The sequence below is a fragment of the Onychostoma macrolepis genome, chromosome 01 (assembly GCF_012432095.1).
Source record: "Onychostoma macrolepis isolate SWU-2019 chromosome 01, ASM1243209v1, whole genome shotgun sequence".
NCBI classification, from domain to species: Eukaryota; Metazoa; Chordata; class Actinopteri; order Cypriniformes; family Cyprinidae; genus Onychostoma; species Onychostoma macrolepis.
In genome coordinates, this window is record NC_081155.1 from 21,645,209 (window position 1) to 21,663,274 (window position 18,066).

At 38.7% G+C, this 18,066-nt stretch overlaps 1 protein-coding gene across 2 annotated transcripts in view; it reads left to right on the forward strand.

The window, feature by feature from the left end:
* Positions 1-18,066, forward strand: part of glra3 (glycine receptor, alpha 3) — a 63,242-nt gene that overhangs the window by 35,927 nt on the left and 9,249 nt on the right. For both annotated transcript variants that reach the window (XM_058774269.1, XM_058774261.1), the window contains exons 4-6: positions 7,421-7,644; positions 8,420-8,502; positions 10,091-10,228. In XM_058774269.1, the coding sequence (XP_058630252.1) occupies positions 7,421-7,644; positions 8,420-8,502; positions 10,091-10,228 (445 nt within the window). The remainder of the gene's footprint in view (positions 1-7,420; positions 7,645-8,419; positions 8,503-10,090; positions 10,229-18,066) is intronic.

Here is an 18,066-nt window from a genome sequence, read left to right on the forward strand (position 1 = left end):
TTCTGCCACATATTGATGTCTCTGAGCTAAGACCCGGGTATCCATTCATCCCTGCCTAGAATCTGTATATCTAACATCACAGACATTCAAAAAGACAAACTAAGAACTTGACCTCTCAACATAGTTATTATAGTGTTAGGGGCGGGGCCACGCTCGGTGGCTCCATTGCGTCATCGAGACACCATTTTTGCCCCGCCTAAAAAATCCTGAAAAACAGAATTGGTGAAAAACTGTTCAATGGTTTAACTCCACAATTCAGTACTACATAGTTCAGAGTCTTTGTAATGTGTTTCAGCAATACATTTCTAACATTTGTAATGTGTTTAGAAACAATTCTCAGAAGTCTCTTTACACGGACTTAAATTTTTCACATTAATCCCACTGATGTTAACATCAGGTCTTCTTAAAAAAACACATTGTTAAAGTCTATCAAGAAAGTATATTTTAAAGAATTGTATAAACATCTGGATATGTTTTCAACTTACTGGTAAACAGTACATATTTGAACACAAAACATCAAGGAGAGTTTCAATGTGCAGTAGCCTAATAAACAATATCCCTCAGATTTGTTGTCCAGGCTATAGGGTGAAGAAGAGGGTAAAATGCCATGTAAAGGTATTCTCTCTATGGTTACTCATGTCACATATGGATTATTCCCTGCCCTTACCATCTGGCCCTTGGAGATCGCCTTCCCTCAGCATTAGGGTCATGGGATAATCCTAACATCCAGGAACAAAGGACACTGCATTAACAGAACATCATTCTGGACAATCCTCAGTTCCCAGACAGCTGACATTCATATGCCACTTTCTGTAAACTGTTCTCTAAAATGAAAGGAAATCAAAAGACAGTAACATCTAAACACCTGAGGAAAACATGTGACTGAATTACCAAACATTTCAAGATTGTTTGAAAAGGAGTAATTGTCTCATGCATTATCTTCATTATTCCACTGCTTCAATCCACTATTCCTATTGTCTGATTATAAGGTTGTGAAAGTCTAACCTCAAGTAGCTGCGGTTTCAAAACATCATTTTAAGGCGTTGTTGTTGAACACATCTACATACAGTATGATTATTCTTTGGCCTTTGAGAATCCTGACACATCTGCCTGTCCATGTGCTGGAAATCCTGACATATTAAGATCTGAGCAGCCCAGTTCCGTACACCAACTGATAAGAACAATAATCTCAAGATTATCTGCGGCTTCATAAAGTGGATTTACGATAGTGTAATTTGCCATTTAATCAACACGCATCTCCACATTGAAGAGTGGTTTTGCATGTCTGGCCTGGTGCGAAAATTGATTTTTACTTGTAAGTGGCAGAAATTTTTTTCACCATTGCTCATTTTGGCATATGCTGACAACATGCAGGCTTAGAGTTGGCAGCGGTTATGCTGACAACATGCAGGTTCAGTGTTTCAATAGTCACTACCAAAGCGATGAATGTATTGACAGGGCTATCTGACTGTTACGGAAGCTGCAGACATATGGAGATGTGATTAATCGCTGGCTTGTTGGCACGGGCGCAGATTCCCCCACAATGCCAGTGAGTCCCGCTTGAGTAGGCAATCACACAGCAGATGTGTGGAGATTGCCATGGAGCCACTGAAGGCCTGCAGTTGGTTGAGCAATCGCAGATGCGATGCACGGGTTCTGTCAAGCTCTCCCACACCGACCGCAAAGAAATGTGCAGAGGACAGAATTAGCCGCTAAGTTGATGACAAAGCAACCAAGAGATTGACAAAGCAGTGGTGTGACATCTATAATGAAAGTAAGCCATGCTTTATCAGCTGAGATGTTGGCCAATTCGGTGATCTGTTATCTGTGAGTGTCAGCTATGTTCCTGTCAACAAACCACCATGGTTAGATGTTTTAGGAAGTGGAGCAGAAAACTAATGCTTTGACGACGTCCTCAGCCTTCAGATGTTTGGCTGTTGACAAATGGGGAACTGGCACAGTTGAGTTTTGCCTAGTCACTAACCGTGTTACGCTAGCTTCCCATGTGAAACTCCATATCAATATCCCACCACTCATGCATTCTGACGCACAGACCTTCTAATGAAGTTCTTCGAGTGCTTTAGAAAGACACAGATAAGATATGAAAACCGCCCGGTTCTCTATACGCCTTGCTGCCTAACAAATTATATCACCCACGCGCTGTCACCTTCCATTCATTATTAGTGGCTGCTCCTCTTTTTTGCTTTCAGGCAAATTCAGTCTGACTATACATAGTATATTCTTAAAATTCTGAACAAAATAACTATTGTTGTCAAAAAAGCAAATGTTCCAATCTCTCCCCGGATGCATTTTTAATATTTATTTCAGCTTTTATTAGTTTCAGATTATCGTAAATCTGTCTTCTTGCTTATTGTTGAGGTTCACTGAGGTTCTGTCTTCATTACTCATGCAATTCTGCCAGGCTTCTAGGCAAATATCCTAAAAATTATGGCATATATAAAACTGTGTCACATTTTATTCACAGAACTTTAATTTAATACGGACTGTGAGCTGTAAATGTAAGAACCACATTTAAGAGGTTCATTGTTTTTGAATGTGTCTCAAGGCAAATGTAAGAGCATGTCTGTAATGTCTCTATATGAGATTGACAGAGAAAAAAAAGACCTTGCTTCTCAGTCACACGTAAAATATATTCTAGCAAGGTTTTATATATTCAAGAGTGTTATTTTTGTTAACTAAAACTGACAAACAAACAAACACACAATAACAACAACAAAAAAATATCCATAGAGCATACATAACTCCTTAGAAGAGGTTTAAAATGAAACTGCAATCGACCTATAACTGTCATATCTGTAACACTGTATCAGCAGGTACTTTTCTCCACATGTTTTGGGAATGTCCAATTGTTGTCAATCTCTGGACTTCTGTTTTGAATTCTGTTCAATGGAATTCTGTTTTGTCCTTTTTACTACAAATTGATTACATGTCTAATCCAGGTGTATGTCTTCTCAAAGACGATTCTAACTTCTGTATAAGTTCATTAAAGAAGAGAATGTTGTTTGCTGGTTTTACAGCTGCAAAGAAGACAATAATACAAAACTGGTTTACATTTTGGATTCATAGCCTCCTTAAAACAGTGACTTGTGAATGTACAACAGCACGAATTAACGGGGCTAAGCCTGGTACCATTGATCCCCCCCTCCCTGATGTTTGTCTGAATAAATGTTGTTTTGTTGATTTAAAGTAAATAAAAAGTTGATCACAAAAAAAAGAAAAATGAAAATGTAAAAAATGACACTTATTATTTAGTCTAGTCACGAAGGCAGCATTTCTCACATTCGTTTAGCTTAAGCTGAAACACTGAAAAAACAAAAATGCACAACAAAATGACTAAAACTTTAAAATTAAAACAAAATATTAAAAACAAATTCATATTAACAAAACTATAATACTATATCAAAGACACTAAAATAACACTGATATTCAACAAAGAACTACATCCTTATATATATATATATATATACACAATGAGGAAAATAAGTATTTGAACACCCTGCTATTTTGCAAGTTCTCCCACTTAGAAATCATGGAGGGGTCTGAAATTGTCATCGTAGGTGCATGTCCACTGTGAGAGACAATCTAAAAAAAAAAATCCAGAAATCACAATGTATGATTTTTTTAACTATTTATTTGTATGATACGGCTGCAAATAAGTATTTGAACACCTGAGAAAATCAATGTTAATATTTGGTACAGTAGCCTTTGTTTGCAATTACAGAGGTCAAACGTTTCCTGTAGTTTTTCACCAGGTTTGCACACACTGCAGGAGGGATTTTGGCCCACTCCTCCACACAGATCTTCTCTAGATCAGTCAGGTTTCTGGCCTGTCGCTGAGAAACACGGAGTTTGAGCTCCCTCCAAAGATTCTCTATTGGGTTTAGGTCTGGAGACTGGCTCGGCCACGCCAGAACCTTGATATGCTTCTTACAGAGCCACTCCTTGGTTATCCTGGCTGTGTGCTTCGGGTCATTGTCATGTTGGAAGACCCATCTTCAAATGCTCTAACTGAGGGAAGGAGGTTGTTCCCCAAAATCTCGCAATACATGGCCCCGGTCATCCTCTCCTTAATACAGTGCAGTCGCCCTGTCCCATGTGCAGAAAAACACCCCCATGCTTCACAGTAGGGATTTACATTTACATTTATGCATTTAGCAGACGCTTTTATCCAAAGCGACTTACATTGCATTCAAGTTACAGTTTTTACATTTTATCAGCTCTTGCTTTCCCTGGGAATCGAACCCATGATCTCGGCGTTGCTAGCACCATGCTCTACTATTTGAGCTACATGAAAGCCTAGGGATGGTGTTCTTGGGATGGTACTCATCATTCTTCTTCCTCCAAACACGTTTAGTGGAATTATGACCAAAAAGTTCTATTTTGGTCTCATCTGACCACATGACTTTCTCCCATGACTCCTCTGGATCATCCAAATGGTCATTGGCAAACTTAAGTCGGGCCTGGACATGTGCTGGTTTAAGCAGGGGAACCTTCCGTGCCATGCATGATTTCAAACCATGACGTCTTAGTGTATTACCAACAGTAACCTTGGAAACGGTGGTCCCAGCTCTTTTCAGGTCATTGACCAGCTCCTCCCGTGTAGTTCTGGGCTGATTTCTCACCTTTCTTAGGATCATTGAGACCCCACGAGGTGAGATCTTGCATGGAGCCCCAGTCCGAGGGAGATTGACAGTCATGTTTAGCTTCTTCCATTTTCTAATGATTGCTCCAACAGTGGACCTTTTTCACCAAGCTGCTTGGCAATTTCCCGTAGCCCTTTCCAGCCTTGTGGAGGTGTACAATTTTGTCTCTAGTGTCTTTGGACAGCTCTTTGGTCTTGGCCATGTTAGTAGTTGGATTCTTACTGATTGTATGGGGTGGACAGGTGTCTTTATGCAGCTAACGACCTCAAACAGGTGCATCTAATTTAGGATAATAAATGGAGTGGAGGTGGACATTTTAAAGGCAGACTAACAGGTCTTTGAGGGTCAGAATTCTAGCTGATAGACAGGTGTTCAAATACTTATTTGCAGCTGTATCATACAAATAAATAGTTAAAAAATCATACATTGTGATTTCTGGATTTTTTTTTTTAGATTATGTCTCTCACAGTGGACATGCACCTACGATGACAATTTCAGACCCCTCCATGATTTCTAAGTGGGAGAACTTGCAAAATAGCAGGGTGTTCAAATACTTATTTTCCTCACTGTATATATTTCTTCTATCTGACGTTTCACAACAAACAATACAAATTCTCCCCTGCAAAAAAAGGATATATATATACACACAGTGGGGAAAAAAAAAAATGTATCCCCTGCTGATTTTGTACGGTTGCCCACTGACAATGAAATGATCAGTATATAATTTTAATGGTAGGTTTATTTGAACAGTGAGAGACAGAATAACAACAAAAATAATCCAGAAAAACGCATTTCAAAAAAGTTAAATTCATTTGCATTTTAATGAGTGAAATAAGTATTTGATCCCCTATCAATCAGCAAGATTTCTGGCTCCCAGGTGTCTTTTATACAGGTAAGGAGCTGAGATTAGGAGCCCTCTCTTAAAGGGAGTGGCGGAGAGGAATCAGCCCAGAACTACACGGAGGATCTTGTCAATGATCTCAAGGCAGCTGGGACCATAGTCACCAAGAAAACAATTGGTAACACACTACGCCATGAAGGACTGAAATCCTGCAGCGCCCGCAAGGTTCCCCTGTTCAAGAAAGCGCATGTGCAGGCCCGTCTGAAGTTTGCCAATGAACATTTGAATGATTCAGAGGAGAACTGGGTGAAAGTGTTGTGGTCAGATGAGACCAAAATCCAGCTTTTTGGCATCAACTCAACTCGCCGTGTTTGGAGGAGGAGGAATGCTGTCTATATCCCCAAGAACACCATCCCCACCATCAAACATGGAGGTGGAAACATTATGCTTTGGGGTGTTTTTCTGCTAAGGGGACAGGACAACTGCACCACATCAAAGGCACGATGGACGGGGCCATGTACCGTCAGGGCCAGGGCATTGAAAATGGGTCGTGGATGGGTATTCCAGCATGACAATGACCCAAAACACACGGCCAAGGCAACAAAGGAGTGGCTCAAGAAGAAGCACATTAAGGTCCTGGAGTGGCCTAGCCAGTCTCCAGACCTTAATCCCATAGACAATCTGTGGAGGGAGCTGAAGGTTCGAGTTGCCAAACGTCAGCCTTGAAACCTTAATGACTTGGAGAGGATTTGCAAAGAAGAGTGGGACAAAATCCCTCCTGAGATGTGTGCAAACCTGGCGGCCAACTACAAGAAACATCTGACCTCTGTGATTACCAACAAGAGTTTTGCCACCAAAGACTAAGTCATGTTTTGCAAAGGGGTCAAATACTTATTTCACTCATTAAAATGCAAATCAATTTATAACTTTTTTGAAATGCATTTTTCTGGATTTTTTTGTTGTTATTCTGTCTCTCACTGTTCAAATAAACCTGTCAGTGAGCAAACGTACAAAATCAGCAGGGGATCAAATAATTTTTTCTCCACTGTATATATATATATATATATATGATGGAGTGTACAGCAGGCAAGAACAGATCTAATTGATGATTGCGTCCCTACATGCCCAATGATTGGATTCCTTTTGGAGGCATAAACTTTGCTAAACAAAAAGCATTTCAATTTTACCTTATATAACTGTTGGCAAGGTAACAGTTGGCTGAACTCCATGGCCCGTCACAACCTCACACTGATAATATTACACACAGTATAAGTCCAAAATCTCCATTCATTATTTATTTATTTCAAGTAATGTTTCTCAAACTTGTCACCCACATTTAATGAAATCTGGGTCATATTTGCTTTGCCCTTGGGGGATTTTGCTCACGGTTTTCAGAAGAGGGTATATCATACAACCTGCCCATATTGCAATATGCCTAATTTGACCAGCTTTTATCATGTGATAAAATAAATAAATCAATTGACAAAAAAAAAAGAAAAGAAAAAAAAGTGAAACATTTTATCCTACCTTGTTAATAATCATCCTAATGCCATCCTAATTGCATGATTTGCTTCATTTTATTATTAATATTTAGCAGTTTTTTCCCTCTTGATTGCAACCCTATCAGAACAAGCATTAAGTAGCAACATACCAGTTGATAACCACTGATTTAATGACTTTACAGCTGTGAAACACTACAAATGTAAACAGCAGTGCATTGAATATGTGAAAATCTCAGACAGCATTTTACTGTACCATAAATTTAAGCAATGATGCTCACTTCTATTTCACTTGCGGCAGCTGTGTATGCATGAACATGAAAATACTCATTATGTCTGATTTAAAACTGAGAAAGAGGCCTGTTGTACATCTTCTGTGCTATTTGCCTTGACTGATGTTAAGCATTTATTCTTAGGATTACAGAGTGAACATATTTCTCCGGCAGAAGTGGAACGACCCTCGGTTAGCTTACAGCGAGTACCCAGATGACTCCCTGGACCTGGATCCCTCAATGTTAGACTCCATTTGGAAGCCTGATCTTTTCTTCGCCAACGAGAAGGGAGCGCACTTCCACGAAGTCACCACTGACAACAAGCTCTTGAGAATATTCAAGAATGGAAATGTCCTCTATTCAATCAGGTGAGACTTCAGCACCAATCAAAACAGTTACAGTAAGCAGCAGCTGAGAGTTAACAGTGACTGACATTTGAAACATACATTTGAGTAGGTATAGGGTGATGGTCAATGTAAACAGCTGCTATACTATCTCCTGAAAATGTCAATAACTATCCACCATCCTAGAAATCAAATGTCTCAGCTGATGCAGACTTGAGTCATTAGAGTCATCCCTTCAAACTCTAAAATGTAACTAAACCCTCAACAAATGCCAGAATAAACACAGTGTCATTCAACATCGATCACTGCAGTGAAGCCATAGGAAGACAATATCACTGTGGCAGCATAGGGTAGAAGGGAAGTGCTGGAGTTAATAGTGAGGGGTAAATCATGGCATGCTTTTGAGGAGATATGACGGAAAGCTGTGCAGATGTGAGACGACAGAGGATTCACTCTAACTGAAATCCACGTGGTGCCCTGAGGGAGAAAGAGTGTAATTAAAACATGGCCAATCTGCAGCTGTCAGACTTGTCTCTCTTATGCTTTAGCGGCCCTGTTCAGAAATCCCACCGCTCAAGCAGCTTCAGATGCTCAAAGCCCTCCACTTTGATTCCCTTCTTTGTCTGAGTTGTGGATTTACACATTACTCATTCAGAGAATGTAGATGGAATTACATTTACATTTTTTTTTGCACATATAAGTTTCCTTACCATGTTTTACACTTGGGAAAGCACATATTTAAAACAAGAGGTGTGTGTGTAATTTTTTTAATCTATGCCTTTTTCCATTCAATTTCTAGACTGACTCTGACGCTCTCGTGTCCGATGGATCTGAAGAATTTCCCCATGGATGTGCAGACGTGCATAATGCAGCTGGAGAGTTGTGAGTAATCTCGCATGACCTCCTCTCATCAAGAGCTTGTTACGTAACTCCCCCACCCCTCGTTCAGATTTGTGGAAAGCAGACACTGTTTCCCATTTCATAATGTAACTTCAGCCGGTAGCCAGGATGAGGTAAATAGCGAATTTGATGTAAAGTGGCATTCACCTGGCAGGGTCATACCAAATTATGTCATTATGGCTGGGCAGGGCCCTAAAGACATCCTTAAAAACATCATGGAGAACGTATATACCATCCTAGACAGTAACTTAAGGACACATAGGCACGAAGTTCTCTCTACAGACTAAGTGCCAAGTGCCTGGTTAAAGATTAGTGAAGCTAGTGGACAAAGTGTTCGGAATATTATTCCAAGAGCTTTCTGTTGACTTGAAAACATGCCACAGCTCACTCAATCTCCCCCATGACTATTGCTCTGAACTGAGGTTGAAGCTTTTAAAGAAAGGCCCCATGTCATGGGCAATCTGTCTTCGTAACTACATATTTTAGAGTGGCCATGTTCATGTTGTTACTAGAGTTGCTCACTGAGAGGCTCTTGATGATAGACAACAATGTTAAATTGAGGAGATTGTCTCTGTTGGAAATAGTTAGTTCATTCAGTAGAACAGAGTAGATAGAGTAGATAGAATAGAATAGAATAGAATAGAATAGAATAGAATAGAATAGAATAGAATAGAATAGAATAGAATAGAATAATGAGCATACTCACCTTCCCTCTGGTAAAGTGGTCCCACCAAGAGAAGCAAGTGACACCAGAGCTATATGAAGAAACAGAGATAATTATATCCGCCATTTCAACATCACACCATACATTTTACGGTGCAGTTGCAACCCTGAGGATATTGTGCTGGTGAACTGCTTAATGCTTTGTGATTTGTTTTGTCTTCATGTTGAAGCTGTGTGCCTTTTTATTATACTGCAGTTAACATGCTTTATGGTTGTATGGTCATAGTTTACTTTAATTTATAAGTCAACAATGGAGGGGAAAAAACACAATAAGCTGGTTTCTTTTTACATATATGTGTATTTTTTTTTTTAAATCAGCATCCATGCTTTAGAATCTAACTGTCAATCTGAAGCTGAATTCACTGTTTATTAGATGCCTCTGAAGCTATTGCTAATATCTATCTGAAATGTAGTTAATGGTTTTGTAATGTTCTAGCCTTCTGGAACAGCCCTCTCATTTGGCCTTAAATGCCATCATTCTATTGAAATCTGTATTTATATCTTAAATTAGACTATCAGAATAGTTTAGCTAAAGGAATATTTACTTAATCCTCTTCATCCCTTGTGAGACATAAGGCTGCTAAAGGCCTTTGGGTTCACACAAAAACTTAAAATTCTTCATACCCATGTTGTTTACAGAACACAAAATGAATATTTATGAAGATTCAGTGCATGCAAGTTTGGAATGATGTTGAATGCAAGTAATTAATGACAAAATATGTATGTCAAAGATTCCTTTAATGAAAGTGTTTTCCAAATATGAAAAGGGCTAATTTTACAACATTAATCTCTCCATTATGAAATAGTAATACTGAAAACAGCATGTAAAATTTCGTCTTTCTCCTAGTTGGCTACACAATGAATGACCTGATTTTTGAGTGGCAAGGGAAGGGACCTGTACAGGTGGCCGAAGGTTTGACGCTCCCACAGTTCATCCTCAAGGATGAGTCTGATTTAAGAGACTGCACCAAGCACTACAACACAGGTAATTTTCAAAACATGCTATATACGTTGTAAAAAAATCAAATAAAATTGAAAAGCCTGATAGAAACTCCAAATGCTCAGCAACATGAATTATTTACACGATCCAGACTGAATAAGAAAATTAACTTTTACTATAATCCAGTGGTTCTCAATGTCGGTCCTGGGTGCTCTGCACATTTTGTATGTCTCTCTTATCTGGCACACTTGGTTCAGCTCTCTCCTATTGAGTTGATGATCTGAATCAGGTGCATTAAATAAAGAAGACATACAAAATGTGCAGAGAAGTGGGTCTCCAGGACCGGAGCTTAGAACCACTGGTCAATTCTACATGTAAACTGAATTTTGATTGTTTCATGCTTTCTGAAGCCATTAATTCACTGCACAAAACACATTGCATAGTCTCGTTCATGGTTTTCAAGAATGACGGGATGTCACGCAACCTGTCCATGTTGCCATCTGGCTAATTTGGCTAGCTTCAACCATATGACAGATGAATTTCCTCCAAAGTGAAATACCGTAGAGTTTAACTGGATGTATTAGTCTTTGACAAATTATATGAATAGTGTTTTCTCCTCTTATTGTGGTGTACTAAGCAAGCCTGATTATACAGCATAATGGCATTTCATTATTTGTATTTATCATTGCTCTTCTCTACTACCCTCAACACTATCAGTCCAGACATGTGGCCCATATTTATGGCCTCCAGTTGAGAATCACTAATTTAGAGGAACAGTAGACCACTGTGAGGGAGAAGAGAGAAAAAGAAATCCAGGAGAATGTTCTAGCAGTCTTGCTTTAATGGGATGCAAAGTAAAGGAACAGCTTTTAACATGATAATTGAAAAAGCTTGTTATCGCATCTCTTGGTGTCTCAATTATGCATCTACTGTGCACACCTGGCCTCATCATGGTTGACACGTAAACATCAAGGGTGTGAGAGAGGAAAATACTGTCAGTCAGTGTTCAATATCTGAGACTTACAGTAAATATAAAATTATACAATGTTCAGAATTTTATGTAACACATTTGGCTTAGTAGCCTTGAAGTACACACACAAAATAAATCCAGAAAAAGTAATCTTCAAAACATGCATGATATCGGAAACACTGTTCAAAACACTGTCATAAGACTTCTGAGAATTACTGAGGAAAGATTTTGAAAAACAAACTTAATCAGGATGGGCTTTCTGCATGCCTGTGGTCAAGAACCGTGTCAGTGCATTGCAGAATTGTACGTATCTACTGTGCATGTTATCATGGCAAATGAGTCCTTAAGAGACCAAGTTCCCATTAGCCTTGTCAGATGTAATTGACTTAATTGGTCAGTACTCTGTCTTTTTTCATTCTTCTTGCATTTGAAACCTGATATTATCAGTCATATCAGTAGTGCACATATCGGAAGTCATAGGCCACACAATCCCTGGTGAAGAGGTGTGTGCTTTTGTCTCCCTGTGTGTTTTGCCTCAGAGGGACTTTCTGACAGGATGAATGACAGATGCTGGTGGGTCAAGGTCAGGTTGCCTCAAACGACTGTCCACAGTGTATAAGGACAAAATGAGAGAGAGAGACCACCCGTAAAAGACTTGAGAGTCAGGAGAAATGGAAAACCGCAGGGGGTAAACAATGAAAGAAATGGAGAATGGGATGGGTGAAAATGCTTAGGATTCAAAGGTCTCTTTTTTTGACAGGAAATCTCTTGGCAGTTGTGTTCAAGGCACTGTATGCTTCTATAGGGAGCTACATGTCAGTCACATTATTCCCTGGACTCCCTTCAAATTTCTCATTTAGTAATTGAATCAATATTGGCACACAAATGCATATTGATATTGATTGAGTTGAGAGATGAGCATCCAAATAAAAGGTAAGACAACTGCAAAGCTCCCAGCTAGTAACTGTAGCTTTAAAGAAATTCAAATTTATGTAGTTTGTGGACAACATACTTCCTGTATTCAACAGTGAGAAATTATATATTTTATATGCATTCATATATAGATTAAATAAGCCTCTTCTTTTAAGAGGAAAAATGAGAAACCATTTGCCTCATATAAGAGGTGTGTGACTCACTCTGCAGGCAAAATTATTATATTGTTTATAAAAGGATTCAACCATGTGACAGATGAACTCGCATGAAAATCATTGTTATTATAAATGTCATTCATGTTGTTTTATTTTACTTACATCATGAGTATACAGTCCAAAGCAATTACCATCTACCAAAGTCTAATTGCTTGAACTCATTTTCTTTCTTTTTTTTCGTTACATTGCATTCTCTGTCTTTTATCATCTCTCCCTCTTTGGCAGTTACTGTACAATTCTTTGTTGATATTTCTTAATACACCTGCAATAAAGGCCACGGGTCCAAGCCTGCAAACAAACACTGTAGCACAGCAACCTTTTAAAAAGGCTTCTAGAGGAGTGTTTAATGCTGTTCTATCTATGCCAGCAGGTTGCAAAAGTGCTGAAATGCTGTCAAAATTTTCAATCAGTGTAGACCAAATAACTAATGTAATCAGGGATGACAAAAGAGATGACTTTCTCTCAAGTACAGTGGCTATGTCTCTGGCTTCAATAGTGCCCCACAATATTTTTCATCAGGGGTGTAACACCTATTTCAGGCCCACTTTCTGAGTATTCCTTGGTGGACAGAGAATAAGAGCAATGATCCCTTGAGACAAAAAGCCACTCTACAAGCATTTAGGAAAGAGTGTCGCCATGTTGTCTGCAAATGTATGTAGAATACATTACTGTACTAATACTACAATTTATGCACTAAAAGGGTAGTTCACTACAGTATGATGCAAATAATTCAGTGTAGTACGTTTGCATTTTGTGGTATTACAACTGTAATAGGATGCTGGTTCAGTTTGGTAAATAAATCAATTTGATTGTCTGAATGCATTTTAGAGGTATTCATTCACACTGTCCAGTATACAATATGTCGATCTCTTAGCATATTGGCCACAGGCACCTCTGCTTGATTGAAAACCACCATACCTCTGCTACATTTATATAGTAAGGAATCAATACTCAACATCTTTCAATTCACTGACAGACCACAGATTTGTCAGTCTGTCACATTATGAAAATATACTACACTTTTTTTATATGCTGGTGTTACACATTGAAAAATAAGTCTGGGATCTGTCAGACAAGCAAGTAGAATAATGATCAAACTCTCTTTTATGCAAAAAAATTAAAAAATAAAATAAAAAATTCACTGCAAGCATGCTTTTCCTATGGAGTTATTGTACAAAATATATTTACCTATAGGCCTAATCTTATTACGCACAACCAGCCCTCGATGACCTTGGGGTTTTTATACCAAAGGGTACAGGGGCACAAAAGATGCTAAAAGTCACATTATCATTTAAACACCACAATAACATTTTACTTTCACCATCGGTTCATTAACACTTCTTTAAATATGATCTCCCCTCTCTAGTGTGACAGGATGGACACAGGGCCTTCTGCACGATTGCTCACACATTTCCTCCTCTGCCACACAAGACTTCCTGCTCTGTCATGTAGTTCTGCACACTCATACATTTGCTCAGAGCTCCCACATCTTCCGTCAGTTGAGTCATGAGGGATGTGAAATAACCACATGGCACAGCTTTAGTGATATCACAGCGGGGTTTCATCCCTGAGCTACTGCAGAACAAGCCCAGTGAAAAGATGGAGGATCCTTTGGGTTTCCTAAGTATGTAAATTAAGCAGTGCACGAAACATTAATCTCTGCCAAGCTCCACTGTATATATATATATACTCTGTGTGTGTGTGTGTGTGTGTGTGTGTGTGTGTGTGTGTGTGTGTATATATATATATATATATTTTTTTTTTTTTTTTTTTGCAGGTACAAGTTTCCACAAAAAAATAAAAATAAAATAAATAAATACAAAAAGCAGCACATTAATAATATAAGAAATGTCACTTGTGCAGCAAATCAGCATATTAGAATGATTTCTGAAGGACCATGTGAAATATATTGTGAAACATATTGTGAAATATATTTTGAGATATATACACGTTTATTTGCTCAAACAGTCAAGTATGATGCTAACAATGCCAAAAGTGTGGGTTTGATTCCCAGAGAATCAACTAATGAATGCCTTGAATGTCACGCAAGTCACTTTTGATAAAAACACCTGGCAAATATAAATGTAGCTGAAAATTATGAAACTCATTGACAGCTAGAATGTGGGTTCTTGCACAAACTTTTGATGAACAATTATGGCATATGACTGCAACATATCTAACTGAAGTTTCTAACACTATGTCAAATCATTCACACAATTTAGCAAAACCTCATATGTTAACTAGCTTGATTAGGATATATGTAAATCAACAAGCAACAACATTCAATATATGACAGACATTCAGATGTTAAAAACATAAAAACACATGATCAATGAACATAATCTGTCTTACTAGAGAAAAAAGATGACCACTGTAAAACCAAATCGAGCTTGTTATTATACACACACACACACACACACACACACACACACACACACACAGTATCTCACAAAAGTGAGTACACCCCTCACATTTTTGTAAATGTTTTATTATATCTTTTCATGTGACAACACTGAAGAAATGACACTTTGCTACAATGTAAAGTAGCTAGTGTACAGCTTGTATAACAGTGTAAATTTGCTGTCCCCTCAAAATAACTCAACACACAGCCATTAATGTCTAAACCGCTGGCCACAAAAGTGAGTACAACCCTAAGTGAAAATGTCCAAATTGTGCCCAAAGTGTCAATATTTTGTGTGGCCACCATTATTTTCCAGCACTGCCTTAACCCTCTTGGGCATGGAGTTCACCAGAGCTTCACAGGTTGCCACTGGAGTCCTCTTCCACTCCTCCATGACGACATCACGGAGCTGGTGGATGTTAGAGACCTTGAGCTCCTCCACCTTCTGTTTGAGGATGCCCTACAGATGCTCAATAGGGTTTAGGTCTGGAGACATGCTTGGCCAATCCATCACCTTTACCCTCAGTTTCTTTAGCAAGGCAGTGGTCATCTTGGAGGTGTGTTTGGGGTCGTTATCATGTTGGAATAGAAGGGAGGGGATCATGCTCTGCTTCAGTATGTCACAGTACATGTTGGCATTCATGGTTCCCTCAATGAACTGTAGCTCCCCAGTGCCGGCAGCACTCATGCAGCCCCAGACCATGACACTCCCACCACCATGCTTGACTGTAGGTAAGACACACTTGTCTTTGTACTCCTCACCTGGTTGCCGCCACACACGCTTGACACCATCTGAACCAAATAAGTTTATCTTGGTCTCATTAGACCACAGGACATGGTTCCAGTAATCCATGTCCTTAGTCTGCTTGTCTTCAGCAAACTATTTGCGGGCTTTCTTGTGCATCATCTTTAGAAGAAGCTTCCTTCTGGGACGATAGCCATGCAGACCGATTTGATGCAGTGTGCGTCATACGTCTATTTCCCAAACACAACCTCTGGATATGACGCTGAGCACGTGCTCTCAACTCTCAACTCGACCATGACGAGGCCTGTTCTGAGTGGAACCTGTCCTGTTAAACCGCTGTATGGTCTTGGCCACCGTGCTGCAGCTCAGTTTCAGGGTCTTGGCAATCTTCTTATAACCTACGCCATCTTTATGTAGAGCAACAATTCTTTTTTTCAGATCCTCAGAGAGTTCTTTGCCATGAGGTGCCATGTTGAACTTCCAGTGACCAGTATGAGAGAGTGAGAGCGATAACACCAAATTTAACACACCTGCTCCCCATTCACACCTGAGACCTTGTAACACTAACGAGTCACATGAGGAGAGAAATTGGCTAATTGGGCCCAATTTGGACATTTTCACTTAGGGGTGTACTCACTTTTGTGGCCAGTGATTTAGACATTAATGGCTGTGTGTTGAGTTATTTTGAGGGGACAGCAAATTTACACTGTTATACAAGCTGTACACTCACTAGTTTACATTGTAGCAAAGTTTCATTTCTTCAGTGTTGTCACATGAAAAGATAAAATAAAATATTTACAAAAATGTGAGGGGTGTACTGATAATTGATCAAGCAGGCTTGTTGGAACATTATATCTCCAAATAACCCTAACATGTCATCTAAGTAAAGAGTAATTGCTGAATTTGTTAAGAGGGGGTGTACTCATTTATGCTGTGCACTGTGTATATAAAAAAAAAAAAAAAAATATATATATATATATATATATATATATATATATATATATACACACACACACACACACAAACATATACATACATATATACATATTAGTGCTGTCAAAAGGCGATTAATTTTCCCAGTTTAACGGCGTAAAAAATATTAACAGAATTAACAACCCGGGTGGAGCTAGGGTTAGCCACCCCACTCACAACTGCTGCTTCTGTCTCTTTTCTTGGCAAAAAATTGCATTAATTTAGATGCAGAACATCTTTACGACCACTTCAAACGGGAGACTTTTCAGATGCGCACTCCAACTTCATCTCAGCGACAAGCGCTAGTCAAACGAGCACAGAAAAGGTACAGGTGACAAGGCGCTTCAGTAGAAAAACAGAGAACTGCGGTCAGATGAGATGTTGTCAGGCCATATGTCAGTCAAAACAATTTTTTTTCTGCCCTGTCAGCCTTTATTCTGTGCTTGTAGCGAATGCTCTTCAATTGCACACACAAATATGGCGGCACGCGCTGTAGCCTGTAGCATTTCATATTAAAGCACAAATTAAATTGCGAGCGTGCGTGTCATGCAGATCCACGTCATGTTCTGCAGCGGCAGTTCTTAAAGAAATAGCAGCCAAATAACCTAATAACCCAGCTGCTGTGATGTCTCTTCATCAAAGAACAAAAGAAAAAATATGAAACCAATAACTTTTGTAGCTTTAAGAATGCATCTATATTTAATTTAGAATTTAGTGTTTGATAGCTTTATTAAATTTCTGTATATTTCTTCCTTGCTAAATGGTGCAGGTAAGTATAACATTTATTATAATGGGTTTATGTAAAGATTGTTTTAAGTTCACTTAAATTAGAAGTTATTTTTTAAAGTCTAATAAATGTTAAGATTAACAGCTCTCAATTATAATGTAATGTTAGTATATTCAATCGCGATTAATTTCAGAAAATAATGTGAGATTAATTAGTTAATTGTTTTAATCAATTGATAGCACTAATATATATATATATATATATATATATATATATATATATATATATATATATATATATATATATATATATATATATATATAAATCGGCTCAGAAACTGGGGTAAATTAAATCCATTAGTCTACATTCCACTGTAATATCCCAGGATGGTTTATTCTGCTGTGTTGTTTCCTGGGCCTGCAGCACATCCCACTTCTGTCCTGTGAATGCTAGGTGCTGTCAGGCTCCATAACACAGACTGTCTCCTGGTTTTTGTTCTTTTCCCTTTCCTCTTCCTCCTGTTGTTGTTTCTCTCAGCTCTCTCACTTAGTCTCTCAGGGGTTTTATTCTCAGGTCACCTCAACTACAGTGTTGACAGCTCCAACCATCCAAACTCCCGAGGAGACTAGAAGTGTGTGTTTGCGTAGTATGTGTGTTTGAGAGTGAGAAGGTTACATTCCAGAGGGAACATTTCTGTGTCAAACACACTCTTACACAACTACTTGTTTAGGCTCATTTAAATATTGTATGTATATGTAGTTTTAAGCAGACATTATGTGGCTCTAAATAAACTAACATTTATAGGCTTACAGATGTTTCATTCATTTATTGAGTTTAAGTGTATTTTTCCCCAAGTGTACTCCAGCTAGAGAGCAGGACAGTGTGGAATATTACCAAGCAAAAATCTCCCAGGGACTTTG